This window comes from Enhydra lutris, unplaced genomic scaffold (genome assembly GCF_002288905.1).
Source record: "Enhydra lutris kenyoni isolate GAN:26980312 unplaced genomic scaffold, ASM228890v2 scaffoldscaffold9, whole genome shotgun sequence".
Taxonomy (NCBI): Eukaryota; Metazoa; Chordata; class Mammalia; order Carnivora; family Mustelidae; genus Enhydra; species Enhydra lutris.
This window is the reverse complement of record NW_019154093.1, coordinates 4,316,206-4,335,413: the sequence shown is the minus strand read 5'-3', so window position 1 is coordinate 4,335,413 and position 19,208 is coordinate 4,316,206. Positions and strand designations below refer to the sequence as shown.

Below are 19,208 nucleotides of genomic sequence, written 5' to 3'. Positions count from 1 at the left end.
AGAGAGGCAGGCAGAGAGAGAGGAGGAAGCAGGCTCCCTGCTGAGCAGAAAGCCCGATGTGGGGCTTGAACCCAGGACCTGGGATCATGACCTGAGCTGAAGGCAGCGGCTTAACCCACTGAGCCACCCAGGCGCCCCCTTTGTTTTGTTTTTTGTTTGTTTGTTTTTTTAAAGATTTTATTTATTGAGGGGTGCCTGGGTGACTCAGGTGGTTGAGCATCTGTATTCAGCTCAGGTCATGATCTCCAAGGCCTGGGATTGAGGCCCACGTCAGGCTCCCATCTCAGTGGGGAGTCTGCTTTTCCCTCTCCCTCTGCCTCTCCCAGTACGTGTTCCCTCTTCCTCTCTCTAATGAATAAATAAAATCTTAAAAAAAAAAGATTTTATTTATTTGAGAGACCATGGGGCAGAGAGAGAGAGAGAGAGAGAAAACGGGCGGGGGGGAGGGGTAGAGAGAGAGGGAGAAGCGGACTCCCTGGCGAGCAGGGAGCCCAATACAGGACTCCATCCGGGGACCCTGGGATAACGACCTGAGCTGAAGGCAGCTGCTTACCCGTTTAACCAACTGAGCCACCCAGGTGCCCTGAACTGGTATTTTTCAGAGGACCAGTGCTTTGATGTTACATAGTCAGGCACAAATTAGAGCCATTCTAGGCACAAGGTAGAGCAATGGATTTTAATGTTACAGAGTACATGTTACAGAGCACAAAAAGTTCATTGTCATAGCTCAAAATCCACATTGCAACTAACCTTTTAAAAACCAGCATATTTCAAGGGCACCTGGGTGGCACAGTTGGTTAAGTGTCTAACTCTTGGTTTTGGCTCAGGGTTGTGAGATAAAGCGCTGAGTGGGGCTGTGAACTTAGCATGACATCTGCTTAAGACTCTCTCCCTCGCGACCGTGCACTCACTCTCTTTCTCTCTCTCTCTCAAATAAATAAATCTTTAGAAAAAATTAAAAGAAATAAAAAACTAACATGTTTCTAGTTTTGGTGTAACATCAAGGAAAACTATATCTAGTTTTTTTGAAGAGCTATTAAGACACCCCTCTCTTTACACAAATAGATACGTACATGTATTTATCACTGGAGTATGTTATACATTGGCTTGTAACCAAACTCCAGTCAGGCTATAGGACATTTCCATCACCCTAGGTTCATTTTATGTATGTACTTCAACTAAATCAATACACTGAAGTCAAATATTAATAATACTTGCAGAAACAGTGGCACTCTTCTCACTAAAATTTGGGGGAAATATGGTTATTTTTCATAATGATATGCAATATAAAATAGTTTTATTTTTAAAAAGTCTTATTTGTAAGTAATCTCTATCCCCAGCATGGAGTTCAAACTTATAAAAGCTTACAAGAATTGTATGTTCTATTGGGGCGCCTGGGTGGCTCAGTGGGTTAAAACCTCTGCCTTCGGCTCAGGTCATGATCCCAGGATCTTGGGATCAAGCCCTGCGTCGGGCTCTCCCCTCCGCGGGGAGCCTGCTTCCTCCTCTCTCTCTGCCTGCCTCTCTGCCTACCTGAGATCTCTGTCTGTCAAATGAATAAATTAAAAAAAAAAAAGAATTGCATGTTCTACTTACTAAGCCAGTCAGGTGCATTATTTTTAAATGAATAAATATTTGAAAGTTTTTCAGTTAAAATTTCTGGTGTTATCATGACCTGAGCGGAAGGCAGGCGCTTAACTGACTGAGGCACCCAGGCATCCCAATTGTTGTTGTTATATTTTTTTAATTAAGGTTTACATAAATATAGTAAAAGGGCTTGGATCTTAAGCATAAAGTCCAGTAGGTTTTGATAAGCAGAGGCCCTTGGCTGGCTCAGTCCAAAGAGCATGCCTCTCTTGATCTCAGAGTTGTAAGTTCGAACCCCACAATGGGTCTAGAGATTCATTAAAAATGTTTTTAAAAAGTTTTGCAAATAGATATGTACATGTATTTATCATTCCAGTATGTTATACATTGGATTGTAACCAAACTCCAGTCAGGCTATAGAACATTTCCATCACCCTAGAAAATTCCCTTTTACTTTTTTCCTATAAGCCCCCACATCCTTACTTTGAGGCAGACAGTTTGGATTTCTATCACCAGAACTTAATTTTGCCTGTTTTAAGAGTTCCACGCAAGTGGATCCCCATGGTGTGGATTCTTTTATGCCTAGCGGCTTCACTCAGTATCAGAAATAAATTCAGCTGGACATTAAAGTGGTGGATGGGGTTTTATTCAGTAACTACAGTAGGAGAAAGAGCTGAGCTCCATTCCGAATTGCACAGAGGTGATGGGACCTTTTAAAGGGCAAATGTAGAAGAGGGGAGAGCCGGAGCTCAGTAGAGTCAGAGAAATGAAAAATTCCAAAACATTAGGCTGTAAATTCAGTTAGGCCTGCAGTATTTGGTAGCAAGCAGTTACCAAAGTTCAATTCTATCCTCCCACAGGGACTGGGAGTCCTTCCCGATGATTACATTTTTAAAAGAATGGCTGTGGAGTCCTGAAGAAAGACCCTGCTGAGTTGTAGAGATAAATATTCACTGTTGTAAGCCCTTTTTAGTAAATGCTATAAGAAAGGGAGGTGAAGAGCCTATAGTCAGGTTTTGGCTGGAACAAACAGTAAATTCTGGCTGTGTAGCGCTTTCTCCAGCAGGTCGTCTAACGTGCTCTGGCCGGAGTGATTCTAGAACAAGGCTTACTTACACTGTTAGAAGCCCACTTGTGCCCAAGTTTGATCACTCTTGGCACAGGGTTTTTGGATAGAGGTATTAGGTGCTGAGAGTTGTGCACTTTTCTTTCTTTCTTTCTTTTAAAAGATTTTTATTTATTTATTTGACAGACAAAGATCACAAGCGGGCAGAGAGGCAGGCAGAGAGAGAGGAGGAAGCAGGCTCCCCACTGAGCAGAGAGCGCGATGTAGGGCTCGATCCCAGGACCCTGGGATCATGTCCTGAGCCAAAGGCAGAGGCTTAACCCACTGAGCCACCCAGGGGCCCCTGCAGTTTTCATTTAACGTTTTTGAGATTCATGTTAATGCATGAGTCCATAGCTTGCACTGTTTTATCACTGAGCAGTACTGCCTTGTGCCTTCGTTTATCTGTTCTTCTCTTGGTGGATATTTGGTGTTTACTTTGGGGGAATAAGTTGCTGGGAGCATTCTGGACACAGGCGTTCATTTCTATAGGGTTAATACCTGTCATTTTCTTTTAACTTGTTTATCACCTCTCCTTCTAGCCTGAATATTCTATTATCGTAAGTGGGAAGAACTGATTAAAGTCATGATACCAGTGAAGAATAGACTGCGAAATGTTGAGAGAACAGATCCAATGGGAGTTTGTGATAGGAGCGGTTGGGTATTCCTGTGGGGATATCAGGAAAAAGCTCATAAACATAGAGTTTACTTTCTGAAACTGCTTTATTAGCCAGCGGTATCATTGAGGAGTTCTTTAAATGAAAGAAATTAACGAATAAAAAACTTGGCTCTTTATTTTATTATTTTTTAAGATTTCATTTATTTATTTATTTGTCAGAGAGAGAATATGCACAAGCAGGTAGAGTGGCAGGCAGAGGTGGAGAGAGAAGCAGGCTCCCTGCTGAGCAAGGAGCCCGATGTGGGACTCGATCCCACAATGCTGGGATCATGACTTGAGCCAACTGAGCCACCCAGGTGTCCCCTTGGCTCTTATTTCAAAGAGACAAAAACTATTTTGTATAGGATTTGATTAGCTGTTCATGAAAAGGTGAGACAGAGAAATCTGGAATTTTATATCTCTGTTGATGATGTAGTTCCTAGAATTTTGATCTTTCACAGAGCAGATACTTAGAATAGATACTGATTTGTTTTGTTGAGGAAAAGTAACTAATGTCAGGAAATGGCATTATTGAGATATACTAATGTATTAGACACTTTAGATCACCTAGAAGCTCCTGGCCCTGCTGCCTTCTAGAAATTGTCATTTATACACAAATCTTGACTTTTGGAAAAAGTAGCCTTTAACAAAGCAATTAACTTTCCTATGTAAATGGATAGCAAAAGGTGAGGTTTGTGCCACATTTTCTTTAAGTGATTTGTTTCAAAGATTTTATTTATTTATTAGAGAGAGAGCGAGCACAGGTAGGGGGAGTAGGAGGCAGAGGGAGAAGCAGGCTCTCTGGTTATAGGAGGCCCAGTGCGGGACTCAATCCCAGGAACCTGAGCCGAAGGCAGATGCTTAACTGACTGAGCCACCCAGGCATCCCTGCTCCACATTTTCTTGCCTTTGAAGGACAATTTTTTAATTTAATTTAATTTTATTTATGTGAGAGGGAGAGAAAATGAGTGGGGCCGGGGGAGGGGCAAAAGGAGGGGGAGAAGCAGGCTCCCCACTAAGTGGGGAGCCCAACGCAGGGGCTCCATCCCAGGACCCTGGGTTTATGACCTGAGCTGAAAGCAGCCACCCAACCAACTGAGTCACCCAGGCGCCCCAAAAGATAATGTTCTTTTTTTTTTTTTTTAAAGATTTTATTTATTTATTTGAGAGAGAGAGAGATCACACGTAGGCAGAGAGGCAGGCAGAGAGAGAGGAGGAAGCAGGCTCCCCGCTGAGTAGAGAGCCCGATGTGGGGCTCGATCCCAGGACCCTGGGAATACGACCTGAGCCGAAAGCAGAGGCTTAACCCACTGAGCCACCCAGGTGCCCCAAAGATAATGTTCTTAATAACGAACTAGAGCTTCTTGTGACTTGCAAGTCAAGTTTAATGACATATGTGTTTTTCCCTCTCTCCCTCAGATTTGGATCATACAGCAGATGTCCAGTGAGTACACCTACAATTTATGCCTTTGAAATCGTGTTCTTAAATAGGAAGGCTGACATTTTAATCTTTTTTTTTTTTTTAAGATTTTATTTATTTATTTGACAGACAGAGATCACAAGCAGGCAGAGAGGCAGGCAGAGAGAGAGGAGGAAGCAGGCTCCTTGCTGAGCAGAGAGCCTGACGCGGGGCTCGATCCCAGGACCCTGAGATCATGACCCGAGCCGAAGGCAGCGGCTTAACCCACTGAGCCACCCAGGCGCCCCTGACGTTTTAATCTTGATGTCCCTAGTTTTAATTCTCTCTTCCTATTTTGGTTCCTTTACAATATGAAAAAGATAGTTTAAAAGAACCCAGTTTCCGTGCCATTAGATTGATTGAGGCCTTTGGATTTGTATTTATCATGCTGATTTTATTTTGACCTTGCTGTCAAGTTTTCTCTCTTGCTGTAGATTTTATTACACAGGGCATGAATGTATTTCTTTAGGTTACATGCGTGGGGAGATACTCTGGAGGAAGCATTTGAACAATGTGCAATGGCCATGTTCGGTTACATGACAGATACTGGGACTGTGGAGCCCCTGCAGACAGTACAAGTAGAAACCCAAGGTAACCAGTTATTTCCAGGGAAGAAATTGTCATGCAAATGTGCAGTGTTCTATGTAACTTCAGTACATTTTCACAATAAGAACAATAAAATTAGTTGTGAGCCTGTTCTTCCTCTTTCAGCTAGCCTAAGAAATTCCTTGCACTTCTAAATTCAAGCAAGTTTTTAGAGACTAGAATTATTAAATGTCATACTATCATGATCCTTCTTGATCCTATAGGAGATGACTTAGAATCCCTACTATTTCACTTTTTGGATGAGTGGCTTTATCAGTTCAGTGCTGACGAATTCTTCATACCCCGGGTAAGCAAGGGTTTTTCTTTTTTACTGAGCAAATGGGTTCTTAATTCAGATTTTAAAAGAAAAATGATTGAGAATAGAACACGTGATGCAAAACCAAGCCATACAGATGTATAAGATGATATTGATTTGCAGAAAATAGGGACTTCTTGGTTAACCTGACTTTGCCTATGTATATGCATTTTCTAATTTTTAGATTTGTTACCGTATACTTGTCAGTAACCAGGATTATGCAATAAGAATGCACCTGCTATCTTCACCTACACTTTTTATGTCTCCCAAGTTTGAACTATATTTATGTCCATCCGTATGTTCCTTTGTCCCATGTGAAATTTAGTAGCTCTGCCATGTTGGCCTAAATTTAAAAATTGTTCTCAGCTTTTCGTAACATGACAAAGGAAACAGCCAAATGGAGATTGCTTGTTGCCATCCACCTCAAAGAGAGAATCCTCTCCAACATCATTGTTAACCTAACACACAGGGCCCTCCCTGCTTCCACACCCCTCCATTCTGTCCCTTCCCAGCCCCACTACGTACCCTCTTCTGACTGGTCACTTGTCCTACAGAGGTCAAGAACCTACAGTATTACTTACAAATGGGCTGAGAATGATTGAAATCTTGTATCATCCTATTCTGTTTTACAGAGAAATTTCTTGATTCATGTTTTTGGATTGTACATTTTTTCAAGAATATTTCCCTCAAATACTTAAGAAAAAAAACCCTTATTTCCTTGAAATATATTTCATTTGTTCTACTTTAGTTAACATTTTAGTTTTCTTTGCTTCAGAGAAGTCATATGCTGTTATTTTCTAGGAAAAGGGATAACCTAGACATATTTTCATAAATTTAAAGTATAATTGATATACAATATTATATTAGTTTCAGGTGTACAACATAGAGTTTTGACAATTATTAGATATGTTTTAGTAGATGGTCTGTTATGAACTTTTTTTAAATTAATTTTTTTTCCTCTTTAGGAAGTGAAAGTACTTCACATTGATCAAAGAAATTTCAAATTACGGTCAATTGGGTATGTTTTAAAATCTTTTTGTGCTCAGTTTGGCAGCGCATATATGCAGATCTTTTCAGTAGCAAGACATGAAGGTTGTTAAAATTCTTCACTGAACCTAGTAGGCAGGAAGACAAATATAAAATCAGAGGTCCAGTCTCATCCCAGTGGAGCTCTCTAGGTTAAGCTGTGTGAGCCCTAGGAGCAAGGGCTTTGGACCTCAACTTTGGAGGACCAGAAATTTGACAGAACAAAGTTGATACTGGTTCTTGAACCTGATTCCCAATTTATTGATTTTTAGCATAAAAATTTTCTGTGTGGGGGCGCCTGGGTGGCTCAGTGGGTTAAAGCCTCTGCCTTCAGCTCAGGTCATGATCCCAGCGTCCTGGGATGAGCCCTGCATCGGGCTCTCTGCTCAGCAGGGAGCCTGCTTCCTCCTCTCTCTCTGCCTGCTTCTGCCTGCTTGTGATCTCTGTCTGTCAAATAAATAAATAAAATCTTTAAAAAATTTTTTTGTGTGTGTGTGTGAAGCCTGGCTTGGTGACATGAAGCACTGATGCTTCCTTCTCGTAGATCCTCACACCTGGACTCTGTTCAAAGTGGTTCCTTCTATTAACAAATTATACTTTTCCTTCCAGAGATTGCAAACACTTGATTAGATCTCTTTGATTGGACTTCGTGTTTCCCAAATCTCTTCAGTCACTTAAGGATATCTTTTAGGTTATTTCTATATAAAGTCTGTTTTTCCAATTTATGTCGAATTTGATGTGTTTCTTTGTAAAATGAGGTCTTTATTATTTCCCCTCCTTTTCTTTCTTTCTTTCTTTCTTTTTTTTTTTTTAAAGATTTTATTTATTTGATAGAGAGAAGCACAGTGAGAGAGGGAACACAAACAGAGGAAATGGGAGAGGGAGAAGCAGGCTTCCTAACAAGCAGGGAGCCCAGTGCAGGGCTCCATCCCAGGACCCTTGGATCATGACCTAAGCCGAAGGCAGATGCTTAATGACTGAGCCACCCAGGTGCCCCCACACTTTTTTTTTTTTAAGGCAACCATCAACCTTGTTGTAATAGCTGTAGCACATATGCCCCTCAGCAGCTCTGTTTACTGGCAATCAAACTGAAATTTGTAGCTTCCTTACTCCTCCCAGCTCTTGTGGCTTTCTCATATCTTAACCACATTTATAAGATTTATGTTCAAGTATGTAAAGGATAAATAAATATTAAATCTTGGAAGTCTTAATCATGTTTTAATTTTCCTTCTCAAGGTGGGGAGAAGAATTTTCATTGTCCAAGCACCCTCAGGTATGTTTTTATTTTATTTATTTATTTATTTATTTATTTAAAGATTTATTTATTTATTTGACAGACAGAGATCAGAAGTAGGCAGAGAGGCAGGTAGAGAGGGGTGGGGGGAAGCAGGCTCCCCGCTGAGGAGAGAGCCCGATGTGGGGCTCGATCCCAGGACCCTGGGGTCATGACCTGAGCTGAAGACAGAGGTTTTAACCCACTGAGCCACCCAGGTGCCCCTCAGGTATGTTTTTAAATCCAACCATTAAAAACATTTTATACTTCCTTACCATAAAGTCAGTATATGATGGTAAACCTCAGTAAGTTCTAATAAATAAATTGGTGTAAAGTCGTAAGTTTTCCTCAGACGTCTCTGACCCTATTATGTCTAAACACTGGGACTTCATACATCTGACTTGGTAGATTAGGAGTCAGTGCTTGAGTTCTGGGGTCAGGTTTGTTCCAGACTTTTTTTTTTTTTTTTAATTTAAATTTTATTGTTATTTTTTAAACATATAATATATTTTTATCCCCAGGGGTACAGGTCTGTGAATCGCCAGGTTTACACATTTCACAGCACTCACCATAGCACATACCCTCCCCAATGTGTTCCAGACTTTTGTGAGACTTCAAAGTCCCTTTGCCTTTTCAAACTTCGGTGTCTCTCCCTTTAATGAAGGTGTTGGACTGGATGTTCTCACCTTCTACTTTCTGTGCATCTCCACATTCTGTATTTGCCACCCAGTATGGCTTTACTCTCTCCCAATCCAATGTGTGTGGAGGACTAGGAGCAGGCGCATACGTGCTTTCTGTAAAGGGCTGAATCATGTTTGAAGCTTCGTGGAACAAGAGTGCTAGAAGAGCAGTATTCAGCTCCCCTGTTGTAACACTGCGGCCGCCACGGACAACACAGACATGAACGACTGTGGTTGTAGTCCAATAAACGTCATGGACGCTGAAATCTGAATTTCATATCATTTTCAAATGTCATGAGATATTCTCTTGTGGGTTCCCCCCCAGCCATTTAGAAATATAAAAACCATTCTTGGGGTGCCTCGGTGGCCCAGTTGTTAAGCTTCTGCCTTTGACTCCTGTCACGATCCCAGAGTCCTGGGATCGAGCCCCGCATTGGGCTCTCTGCTGAGCAGGAACCCTGCTTCTCCGTCTCCCCCTTGCCTTGCTTGTGTTCCCTCTCTCACTGTGTCTCTCTCTGTCAAATAATAAGTACTTCAAAAAAAAAAAAAAAAAAACATTCTTAGTGTGGGGGTGCTGTACGAAACCAGGTATCAGGCTGGATTTGGCCCATGATTTGTAGTTTGCTGACTCCTGTGTTGAGGCCAAGGAGGCCTAAATTAGATGAGGATGACTGAGGACTCCTGGTTGCTTCTAGGAGCTGCAGTACCATTTCTTCAAGCACAACATAATGAAACGAAGCCTGGTGAGGGAACCTTGGGAGAGAAGCCTTAAAGAAGAGAAACCAAGAGAGGGGCTATGTGAATTATAATACACAAGACACAGTGGAACTTTCTTTTGAACATACTGTGTTTGAGGTGTATATTAGATATCTAAATGGAGATGTCACATAACAGGCACTTGTCTGTAGGATGACTTGTTCAGGAGATAGGTAGATCTGGAAATCTCAGTCTAGAAGCCATCATATTTATAGCCATAGGACTAGATAAGATTACCAAGGAGGGAGGTGTAGATAAGAGAGAGAGTATAGGGGCGCCTGGGTGGCTCAGTGGGTTGAGCCGCTGCCTTCGGCTCAGGTCATGATCTCAGGGTCCTGGGATCGAGTCCCGCATCGGGCTCTCTGCTCGGCAGGGAGCCTGCTTCCCTCTCTCTCTCTCTCTCTGCCTGCCTCTCCGTCTACTTGTGATCTCTCTCTGTCAAATAAATAAATAAAATCTTTAAAAAAAAAAAAAAAAAAGAGAGAGTATAGAGAAGACTGAGCTCTGGGGCACTAACTTTGGAAAAGATGGAGCCAAAAAGGAAAGGAGGAGAGCCTCATAAGAGGGAGCCAAAGAAGAGGGGAGCCCCAAAGCCAGATATCTAATGCCCTTGAGATTGCTCAGAGACTGAGTGGGCTGAGGCTTGACGATTGACCATGGATTTACGAATCAGTGGAAAGATGTGTGGGTCAGAGAGCGAATGAATGAGAGATAGGGAAGTGGAGGCCGTATATTGAGACAGAGTTTGAGAAAAGGGGAACATATGGCTAGAACAGTAATAGCCAGAGGGGAATGTGGTAGGGAAGGGAAAAGTTTTTTTGTTTCGTCTTGTTTCAGCAAGGAGGTTTTATAACACCAGTGTAGGCTCCGTGGAAGTGATATAGGAACTTGGGGCAAATTGATCATGCTGGAGAGGGAGAGAGTAAGTTCAGAGCAAAGACATTAAGTTGGGAAAGCGATAGAGGATAGAATGTCCAGGGTTAAGGGTCAGCCTTCTGATAGGAACAGGGCCGGACAGTTCATTGTAACAGGAGGCAAAGCTCATGTGAGTATAGACTCAAGAGATGGTAGACTGTGGACATGATTTCAGGTGATACCAGTGAGCACGGTGTGTGCTGCCAGAGGCAGAAATTTGAATTGGGTTTAGGTTATGGTCTCACCAGGTAATGATGGCAGAGGGAAGAAGAGCACAGGTCAGTGCCTTTCAGATCTGTCCGCGAAATCTTCAGATTTCCTTTGTGCTGCAGAGCCAGAGGATGCCAGTCACCTATTGCCTGATACATTTTGCGCTGCACCGAATTCTTGTGTTTTCTTTTCTAGAACAGGAAGGAACTAAGAGGACATCTCATCCTGTGGTTCTGAACCGGGGCAGGGGAGGGGGGATTGTCAGGTATCAAACATGGGGAGCGAGAACCCCACGATGTAGAGTGAGTGGGCAGCGGGGGAGGAAAGAAGGGTCTGTGTTCCTAGGGCCCAGGCCACTGCAGGCAGCAGGTCTTGAGGAGGAGCCCTGGGCCAGGCAGTGGGAGAGCTTTGGGCTCCTCCACTCAAGCCATTCGGTAAACTGAAAGCAGGGTGGTGGGGCGGTCAGACAGTCCGAGGAGCCCGGTGGAAACACAGCCAGGTCGGAGCTGCAGCTTTCACTGTCCAGCCGGCTCACTGCCCCTGGGCACATGTTGCTTTGTTGCCGGAGGAGTGTAGAATGCTACACAAGTAACTGCGTGTCTCCTGTGGGTTTTTAGTTTTCAGAATAATGGTAAAATCTGGCCTTTCTGCCAGTTGTCATTAGAGTTAATGATTCTGATTTTGATGTTCACTTTTTCTTTCTTGTTTTTTTTTCTCTAACCCCTGCTTTAGGGAACTGAAGTCAAGGCAATAACCTACTCAGCAATGCAGGTCTATAATGAAGAGAAGCCAGAAGTTTTTGTGATCATTGACATTTAAGATATCAAAACACAAAACAAAACAAACCGAACCCCCTTCTACGAAGAACTGGTTTTTTTCCTCTTCCTTTTCAGAAGATCCCATGATATAAATTCTATAGTATCTGTTGCTATATGGAGATTTGCAGAACAGAAGTTTGTTTTTTTTTTTTTTTTAAAGATTTTATTTATTTATTTGAGAGAGAGACAGTGAGAGAGAGCATGAGCGAGGAGAAGGTAAGAGGGAGAAGCAGACTCCCCGTGGAGTTGGGAGCCCGATGCGGGACTCGATCCCAGGACTCTGGGATCATGACCTGAGCTGAAGGCAGTCGCTTAACCGACTGAGCCACCCAGGCGCCCAGAACAGAAGTTTTTAAAAAAGATTTTCTTTATTTGTCAGAGAGTGAGTGAGAACAGAAGCGGGAGATCAGCAGAGATGGGGGAGAAGCAGGCTCTCCTAGGACCCCCAGATCATGACCTGAGCCAAAGGCAGACGCTTAACCGATGAGCCACCCAGGCGCCCTACGAATGGAACTTTTAACTTAAAGTCAGAAGTGGGACAGCAAGGTGCAGCCTTGGTCCGTGTTACCCAGCTATTCAGACTTGTCGGATGCTCAACCGACTAAGCCACCCAGGTGCCCCTGACACACACATCTTCTATATACGCATTGAGAGCTTGTGTTTTACATTCTGCGGGACAGAGCCATCCTGTATTCCACTTGGTTTTTCTTATTAGAAATAATTATAGTTTAAAAATTGGGAGACTTACCTAGAAAGAGCTCTGAGTCTCTCTCTCTCTCACATTTTTAAAACACTAATGTTGTGTACACTTTACTGTTTTCCCATAAGAAAATTTAAACACCCTTGCAAACAGGCCCGCCCTTCTCACAGGTAATTTTATATTAAAGCTGCTCTGTGTAGGGACGCCTCGGTGGCTCAGTCATTAAGCATCTGCCGTCGGCTCACATCATGATCCTGGGGTCCTGGGATCGAGTCCTGCATTGGGCTCCTTGCTTGGTGGGGGGCCTGCTTTTCTCTCTTCCTCTGCCTGCCACTCTTCCTGCTTGTGCTCTCTCTCTCTGTCTGTCAGATAAATAAAATCTTAAAAAAAAAAAAAGCTGCTCTCTCTCTCTATAAATATATTTATATTTATATTTTAGAGAAAAAAATAATTTTTTAAAATTAAGTTCTTCATTGTGGGAAAACCGTGTTAAAATGATCTGAACCTTTCAAAGGAGGTAACTTTTAAAAAAATGAAACTGTTTTTGTTTCATTTGCTGTGTTATTCTATTCTCTGTTCTTTGATTGGGGTATTCTTTGTTGCCACAAGTTTGCAGAGCTGTTATTCATACATCGATGAGAAAAGATTGCCACTGGGTGGTGCCAAATATCATTATAGCACGCTAAACTTGACCTAAGAGGAAGAGATTGTCTGTGAGCTTCCTAAGTGTTCTGAGCACTGTAGTATTTTTTGTCTCCGTATTTAACAGAAAGTAGAGGTAATGGGAACTAGGCCAAGAACCATGGTCTGAATAGTAGCTTCAAATAATACAGAGCAGGCTCGCTGGGGTACTGCTTCTTGACCTTCTTTATTGTTAGGCATATTTTGTAAATTTGAATTGTGGTCCTCCAAGCAGAAACTGTCTAGAAGAACTTCTTTACCTTTTGTTAGGATGAATTTCTAGGCTGGCGTGGGGCTGTCTTTTTTTCATGGACTCCTTTGAACATCATGGGCTATTTGGAGTGTCGATTGTGAAAATGAGTGATGGGATACAGTGAGTCTGGTGGAAGAGCTGAATCCAGGGTAGGAGGAGCTCCTGGGATATATTAAGCCATGCAGGGTACAAACTTGACCAGGAGAAAAAGAGTAGCTACGCCTCTTAACCACCAGTGCTATGTAATGGGGTTCAGTAAAAGCAAGTCAGTTGTAATTATGAGATAAAATTATATTTCTTTAAATTGATAATAAACATATCGTTTGTAACAATTTTATGTGAATTTTAAAATGTTTGTGTTTTGGGGACACCTGGGTGGCTCAGTCGGTTAACCGGCTGCCTTCGGCTCAGGTCGCGATCTCAGGATCCTGGGATTGAGTCCAGGATTGGGTTCCTTGCTCAGCAGGGAGCCTGCTTCTCCCTCTGCCTGCCGCTCCCCCTGCTTGTGCTTTCTCTTGCTCTCTGACAAATAAAATCTTTTTTAAAAAATAAAATGTTTGTGTTTTTAAATATGCCAAAACAAAGATACTGAGTAGAAGGAAAATGAGTATATTGTCCTCTGTATGTGAAGTCGGCATTCTTGACCTAGCAGCAGCTCACGCTTTACTTTTATTTATTGAGATGGTGGCACCAGGTTCTCACCAGACTCTTCTGCTAGTTTCAGGTATGTGTCTTGGTCTGGGGAACACATTTTCCCCTTTGCAAAGCAATTCCCCCACCCTATAAGCATATATAAGCACTCATCTTCACTTTTGTGTCTTATTCTCCTATGTGGGCTATCTTTCCCATTTCCCAAAACATGAAGAGCACATTCACTGCCCAAGGAGTCAGAGTGGTAATGAGTACAAACCGTGGGTATTTAGCTGAGCATTTATGCGGTGGCTAAGGGGACAGCTGCCTCTCAACTCTTGCCCTTATTGCTAATGTGAATATAGGCCTAGTGTGTTGCAGTTTACATGATAATACAAAATTGGGATTTTTATATGAAGGCTCCTGAGCTAGGGGAAAAAAACTAATGGGTCATGACTACTATGGGTCATCACAGTGGAGTACAAACAAGTTGTGGGTTGGCCGAATCTTGTCCACAGGTCAGAAAGCTGGTCAGAAAGCTCTGCTTTAAAGCACAGCTCAAGTCACATTTTCTCGAAGCTTCCCTAACCATTCCAACCTTCACAGTCTTTAAACTACATGTCCCTAGTTAGGTTTAAAGATCTGTCGTCTTAATTTTATAATAAGTGTTTGCTAGCCTTGTCCCTCTGAATAGAAGGAGTGCTCCCATGTGGCATAGATGGCCAGTCACTACCTAACGGGCCCTGGGCTAAGTAAGCATCTTGGAGCTACATCAGTTCAGGCAGAGCCTGCAGTTCAGCTCCTTGAGCAGATCTACAAGAGCACACGTTGCAAGCTTCTTAGTCCTCACTCTGTCCTTGTAGTCCAAGTAGTCCTTGGACCTACTTCCTCATCTATTTAGGAGTGCTAGTGATTCCTTAATTCCTTTCCGTTCTAAGTTTCTGTGATCCTGTAATACTGAATTATAAACAACTGAGCTGAGAACGAGAAGTTTTCTGTTACTGGAACAGTTTTTGGTTTTTTAACCTAAAAGGTCCAAATCACACCATCAGCATCTTCTCATTCACTCCAATCAGACGACCTTTGTCATTAGTATGGCAGCGTGTCCCATGATGGCAGTGGCTTTCCAGGAAAGTCATCATGACAAGGTGACCTTTTCTCATTGGTGCCTCTCCCTCCAAGTGGGGTAAGTGGTTATGTGTCCCTATGACCACTCTTACCAATTCTCTATCTTGCTATTACCACTTGGTCTTTGGAAGAGAATGTTCAAAAAGTGTGGGAAAAGAGCAATTTAGTGGGGCATGTGCACCAAGTGAACTAGAGTTCTGCCTCCCTCCCCATTTCTGAAGTCTGAGCTTCAGAAGGCTTGAGAATTTCCAAATTGAGAGTTATTTCTTCATCTAAGAAACCAGAAAACTGGAAAACATATCCTCCAAAAGCTCCTTCCAGAGCAAACATCCACAGAATTTAGTGACTATAGTACTTTGTCAATGTTTCCCATCAAATGTACTGTGAATAGTTTTTATTTTGCGACCTATAAAATGAACAATGTCAAATTCCAAACATACAAGAAAGTACTCTTAGAAAAAAGGCCAACATAGTCCTTTTGTCGTAAACGCATATCCTGGGTTCAACGGTACAAACTACTTCCCAATTGCTTTCAGTGTGTTGCCCATTTGTCCTTCCAGTATTTATTTCTTCTTTGTCTTTCCAGTATTTCTATATGTAGTGCATTTATCCTGCATTTTATGAATATGGAAATTAGGAACACCTAAAACTACCTGGCTGTTAAGGGGCAGATATGAGACTTTGTTCATTGTCTTCATAAAACATCCTTTAATATGTAACAAATGACATTTATGTTCTGTTGTTCTTTTGATCCAGGTAAAAATCCTGTGAGGTTAGTATAGCAGCTATTATGTTTTATATGTAAGGAAACACTTCATGTTTGGGTGATCTTTGTTGTTGTTGTTGTTTTTTTTAAACATATAATGTGTTATTAGCTCCAGGGGTACAGATCTGTGAATCAATCAGGCTTACACATTTCACAGCACTAACCATAGCACATATCCTCCCCAATGTCCATAACCCAACCACTCTACCCCTAACCCCCTACCCCCCAGCAGCCCTGTTTGTTTCATGAGATGAAGAGTAATAGTTTGTCTCCCTCCTGATCCCATCTTGTTTCATTTTTTCCCTACCTACCCCCGACGACCCCCTGCCCTGCCTCTCAAATGCCTCATATCAGAGAGATCATATCATAATTGTCTTTCTCTGATTGACTTATTTTGCTTAGCGTAATACCCTCTAGTTCCATCCACGTCATTGCAAGTGGCAAGATTTTGTTTCTCTTGACAGCTGCATAGTATTCCACTGTGTATATATATTGGGTGATATTTGTAAGATACAACTCAAAAGAGAATGACTGACAAAGATTGTGCCATTTTCTTTGACACTCTAAAAGTTCAAAAGCTAGGGCGCCTGGGTGGCTCAGTGGGTTAAATAAAGCCTCTGCCTTCGGCTCAGGTCATGATCCCAGGGTTCTGGGACCGAGCCCCGAATCAGGTTCTCTGCTCAGTGGGGAGCCTGCTTCCCCCTCTCTCTCTGCCTGCCTCTCTGCCTACTTGTGATCTCTCTCTCTCTCTTTCAAATAAATAAAATCTTTTTTTAAAAAAAGTTCAAAAGCTAATGCTATTTAGCAAAAACATTTTTTTTTAAAAGATTTACTTATTTGAGGCAGGGGGAGGAGCAGAGGGGTAGGCAGGGACAAGCAGACTCTGTGCTGAGCATGGGGCCTAACACAGGACTGGATCTCACGACGCTGAGATTATGACCTGAACCAAAACCAAGAGTTGGACACTTAACCAGCTGAGCCACCCAGGTGCCCCAGAAACACTTGAACTGTAGAAACATTAGTTTTATAGGACAAGACAATAAAGAATAGTGGATTTCTGTTGTTTCTTCCCACTGCCAAATAAATACACAACTCTGTGTGTGTGGTGTTTGTCTGTTTGTTTTGAAGTAGGCTCCATGTGGGGCTTGAACTCACAACCCTGAGATCAAGAGCTCAGCTGAGATCAAGAGTCTGATGCTTAACTGACTGAGCCATCCAGGCTCCCCGATGTGTGTTTTTTATTTTTATTTTATTTTATTTTAATTTTTATTTTTTTAAAGATTTTATTTATCTATTTGACAGAGATCACAAGTAGGCAGAGAGGCAGGCAGGGAGAGAGGGGGAAGCAGGCTCCCCACTGAGCAGAGAGCCCGATGCGGGGCTTGATCCCAGGACCCCGAGATCATGACCTGATCTGAAGGCAGAGGCTTAACCCATTGAGCCACCCAGGCGCTCCCCCAACCGATGTGTGTTTTTTAAACTGCTTCCAAATATAAATGGTGAGTACGTTAGAGTTGGATTCCAATGCTGACCCTGTCATTCATGAACTATTGGACTCTGGGAAATTTCCTCAACCTCTCTGAGGCTTAGTCTCCTCAACTCTGAAATGGGGAGGGCAACGACTGTCAGACCAGGCCGCAGCGCTCCGGCATTGCTATGCTAGTTAAGAACCTTCTTTTGTAAATGAAGAAAAAGGAGTCACTTTGGAATGAAACTTGGAGCTGTGGAATTTAAACAACTGTGCTAACATTATTTTGAGGACTTGGGGTGTGTAGTGGTTAAGAGCACAAATGAGCCATATCACTGGGGTCAAGTCCTGGTTCTGCCATTTATTAACTGTCCACTTTGGAAACATTCCTTTACCACTCTGTGCCTTAATTTCTTCATTTTAAGTGATGATGATAGTACTTGTAGCATTGTGGAGAGGATTAAATAAATGTATACACATGAAGCTCTTAGGACGGCACAGGCCACATAGTAAATGCTCTATCAGTGAGGGGTAAAGGCTAGTATTACTTTGACAAGCATAAATGCTAACAGCTCCCTTACTCTTTCTCCTTATTAAAAAAAAAATGTCCACAGTGTTCGGGTAGGGGCTGCAGCCAGCCGAGAGACAACCTTGCTGGCCAGTGCTGTTCTGCTAAGGTCTGTGTTTATTAAGAACGGCAAAAAAGCCGCTTCTTTCTACTTCTTCCCTCTTCCGTTTAGACTTCTTTTCCTTTCCGGCTTCTCTGCTCCAAGTTTTTCCTGTTTAATCTAGTTTTCTTTCTTCCACATGGGAGTTGAGCATCCATCTTGACCTGAGCCCAAACCCTCATCAACTGCGCCCATCTCTAGATGCCAAACCCGTTGCCCTTCTAAGGAGCTCCCACCCCTTTGTCCCTTCCTGATCTCCTTGTAGCTCACAGTAGGTACATTCAAGGGTGTAATGAGAAGGGAGATGAAGAAGTTTGGGCAACTTTCTCTCTGCCTTTATCTTGGTTCCCCTGGCCCCTTCAGAGCCCTCTTGGGACCAGAGCAGCCTGCCATCAACCACCAGCTAAGTTCACATAACTCACCAGTTCTTTGACTTTTTACCTTAATTGTTTTTATAACAACTTCAGTGAGATGTAATTCATATACCATACAATTCACTCACTGAAAATGTACATGTCAATGGTTTTTAGTGTATTTTCACAGTTCTGCAACCATCATCACTATCAATTTTAAAACATTTTCGCCTCCAGAAGAAACCTGCTACCGTCTTAAGCACTCAGTCCCCACCTCCCACCCCTAGGCAACCATTAAACTACTTTCTGTTCTTTAGATCTGTCTATTCTGTTGCCCAGATTCTTACCCACCAATCCTGTCCTTTTTCTTTTCTTTCTCTCTCTCTCTCTCTCTTTTTTTTTTTTTTTTTTTTTAAAGATTTTGCTTATTTATTTGACAGAGACAGCTGAGAGGGAACACAAGCAGGGGGAGGAGCAGAGGGAGAGGGAGAACCAGGCTTCCCACTGAGCAGGGAGCCTGATGTAGGACTTGATCCCAGGACCCTGGGATCAGGACCTGAGCCAAAAGCAGACGACTGAGCAATCTAGACGTCCCCATCCAGATGTCCCAATCCTGTCCTTTTCCAAAATGGCTGGAAATTTACCTTTCAGAAGCTATTTGGACTCATCCCACCTGCTTGTTCCCAGCTTTACTGGGTTCCCTCCATTCCAAAGAAATACTTACACCATGTTCTAAGTATTTGGATACATTGCTGCATAAAGCTCCTTAAGTCATTATATGAAGTCACAACTCCTCTTTTAAGTTGTTCCTTAAGGAAGGGAACTGGCTTCTGGTTATAATATGTACCTTATTTGAACTTTCTATCTTCAGTGGTCTGTTTCAGTGACACTTAATCCAAGTCTTCCTGGATTCCAAAGCTCCTGGCGCCATGCTCCTTAGGAGGAGATCCTTAATGTCATGTTTTCATATGCAAATTCCATATTCCTTATTTCTATGTATAGAGCCCTTGGCCTCCCCCTCCCCAGACTACAGCTGTCTTGGGTTCCTCTTACACTTCCATTCCCTGCACTCATTCCTTAGTTATGTTGATCAATCCCCTTTTTTTCTTGTGTCTCTTAGTTAGATGTCCTTTCCATTCGAGGCATCGCTCAAAATCATCTTTTCTTTTTAAA

At 42.5% G+C, this 19,208-nt stretch overlaps 1 protein-coding gene across 4 annotated transcripts in view; it reads left to right on the top strand.

The window, feature by feature from the left end:
- LOC111143217 (zinc finger and BTB domain containing 8 opposite strand) overlaps nucleotides 1-11,533 on the top strand; it is a 20,618-nt gene extending 9,085 nt beyond the window's left edge. The window contains exons 2-7 of one of the 4 annotated variants that reach the window (XM_022496788.1): nucleotides 4,770-4,794; nucleotides 5,279-5,400; nucleotides 5,619-5,701; nucleotides 6,676-6,728; nucleotides 7,973-8,009; nucleotides 11,303-11,533. In XM_022496788.1, the coding sequence (XP_022352496.1) occupies nucleotides 4,770-4,794; nucleotides 5,279-5,400; nucleotides 5,619-5,701; nucleotides 6,676-6,728; nucleotides 7,973-8,009; nucleotides 11,303-11,389 (407 nt within the window). In that variant the 3' untranslated portion in view covers nucleotides 11,390-11,533. The remainder of the gene's footprint in view (nucleotides 1-4,769; nucleotides 4,795-5,278; nucleotides 5,401-5,618; nucleotides 5,702-6,675; nucleotides 6,729-7,972; nucleotides 8,010-11,302) is intronic. The other 3 variants (XM_022496789.1, XM_022496790.1, XM_022496791.1) reach the window with 3 other exon arrangements.
- Nucleotides 11,534-19,208: the final 7,675 nt, after the last annotated feature.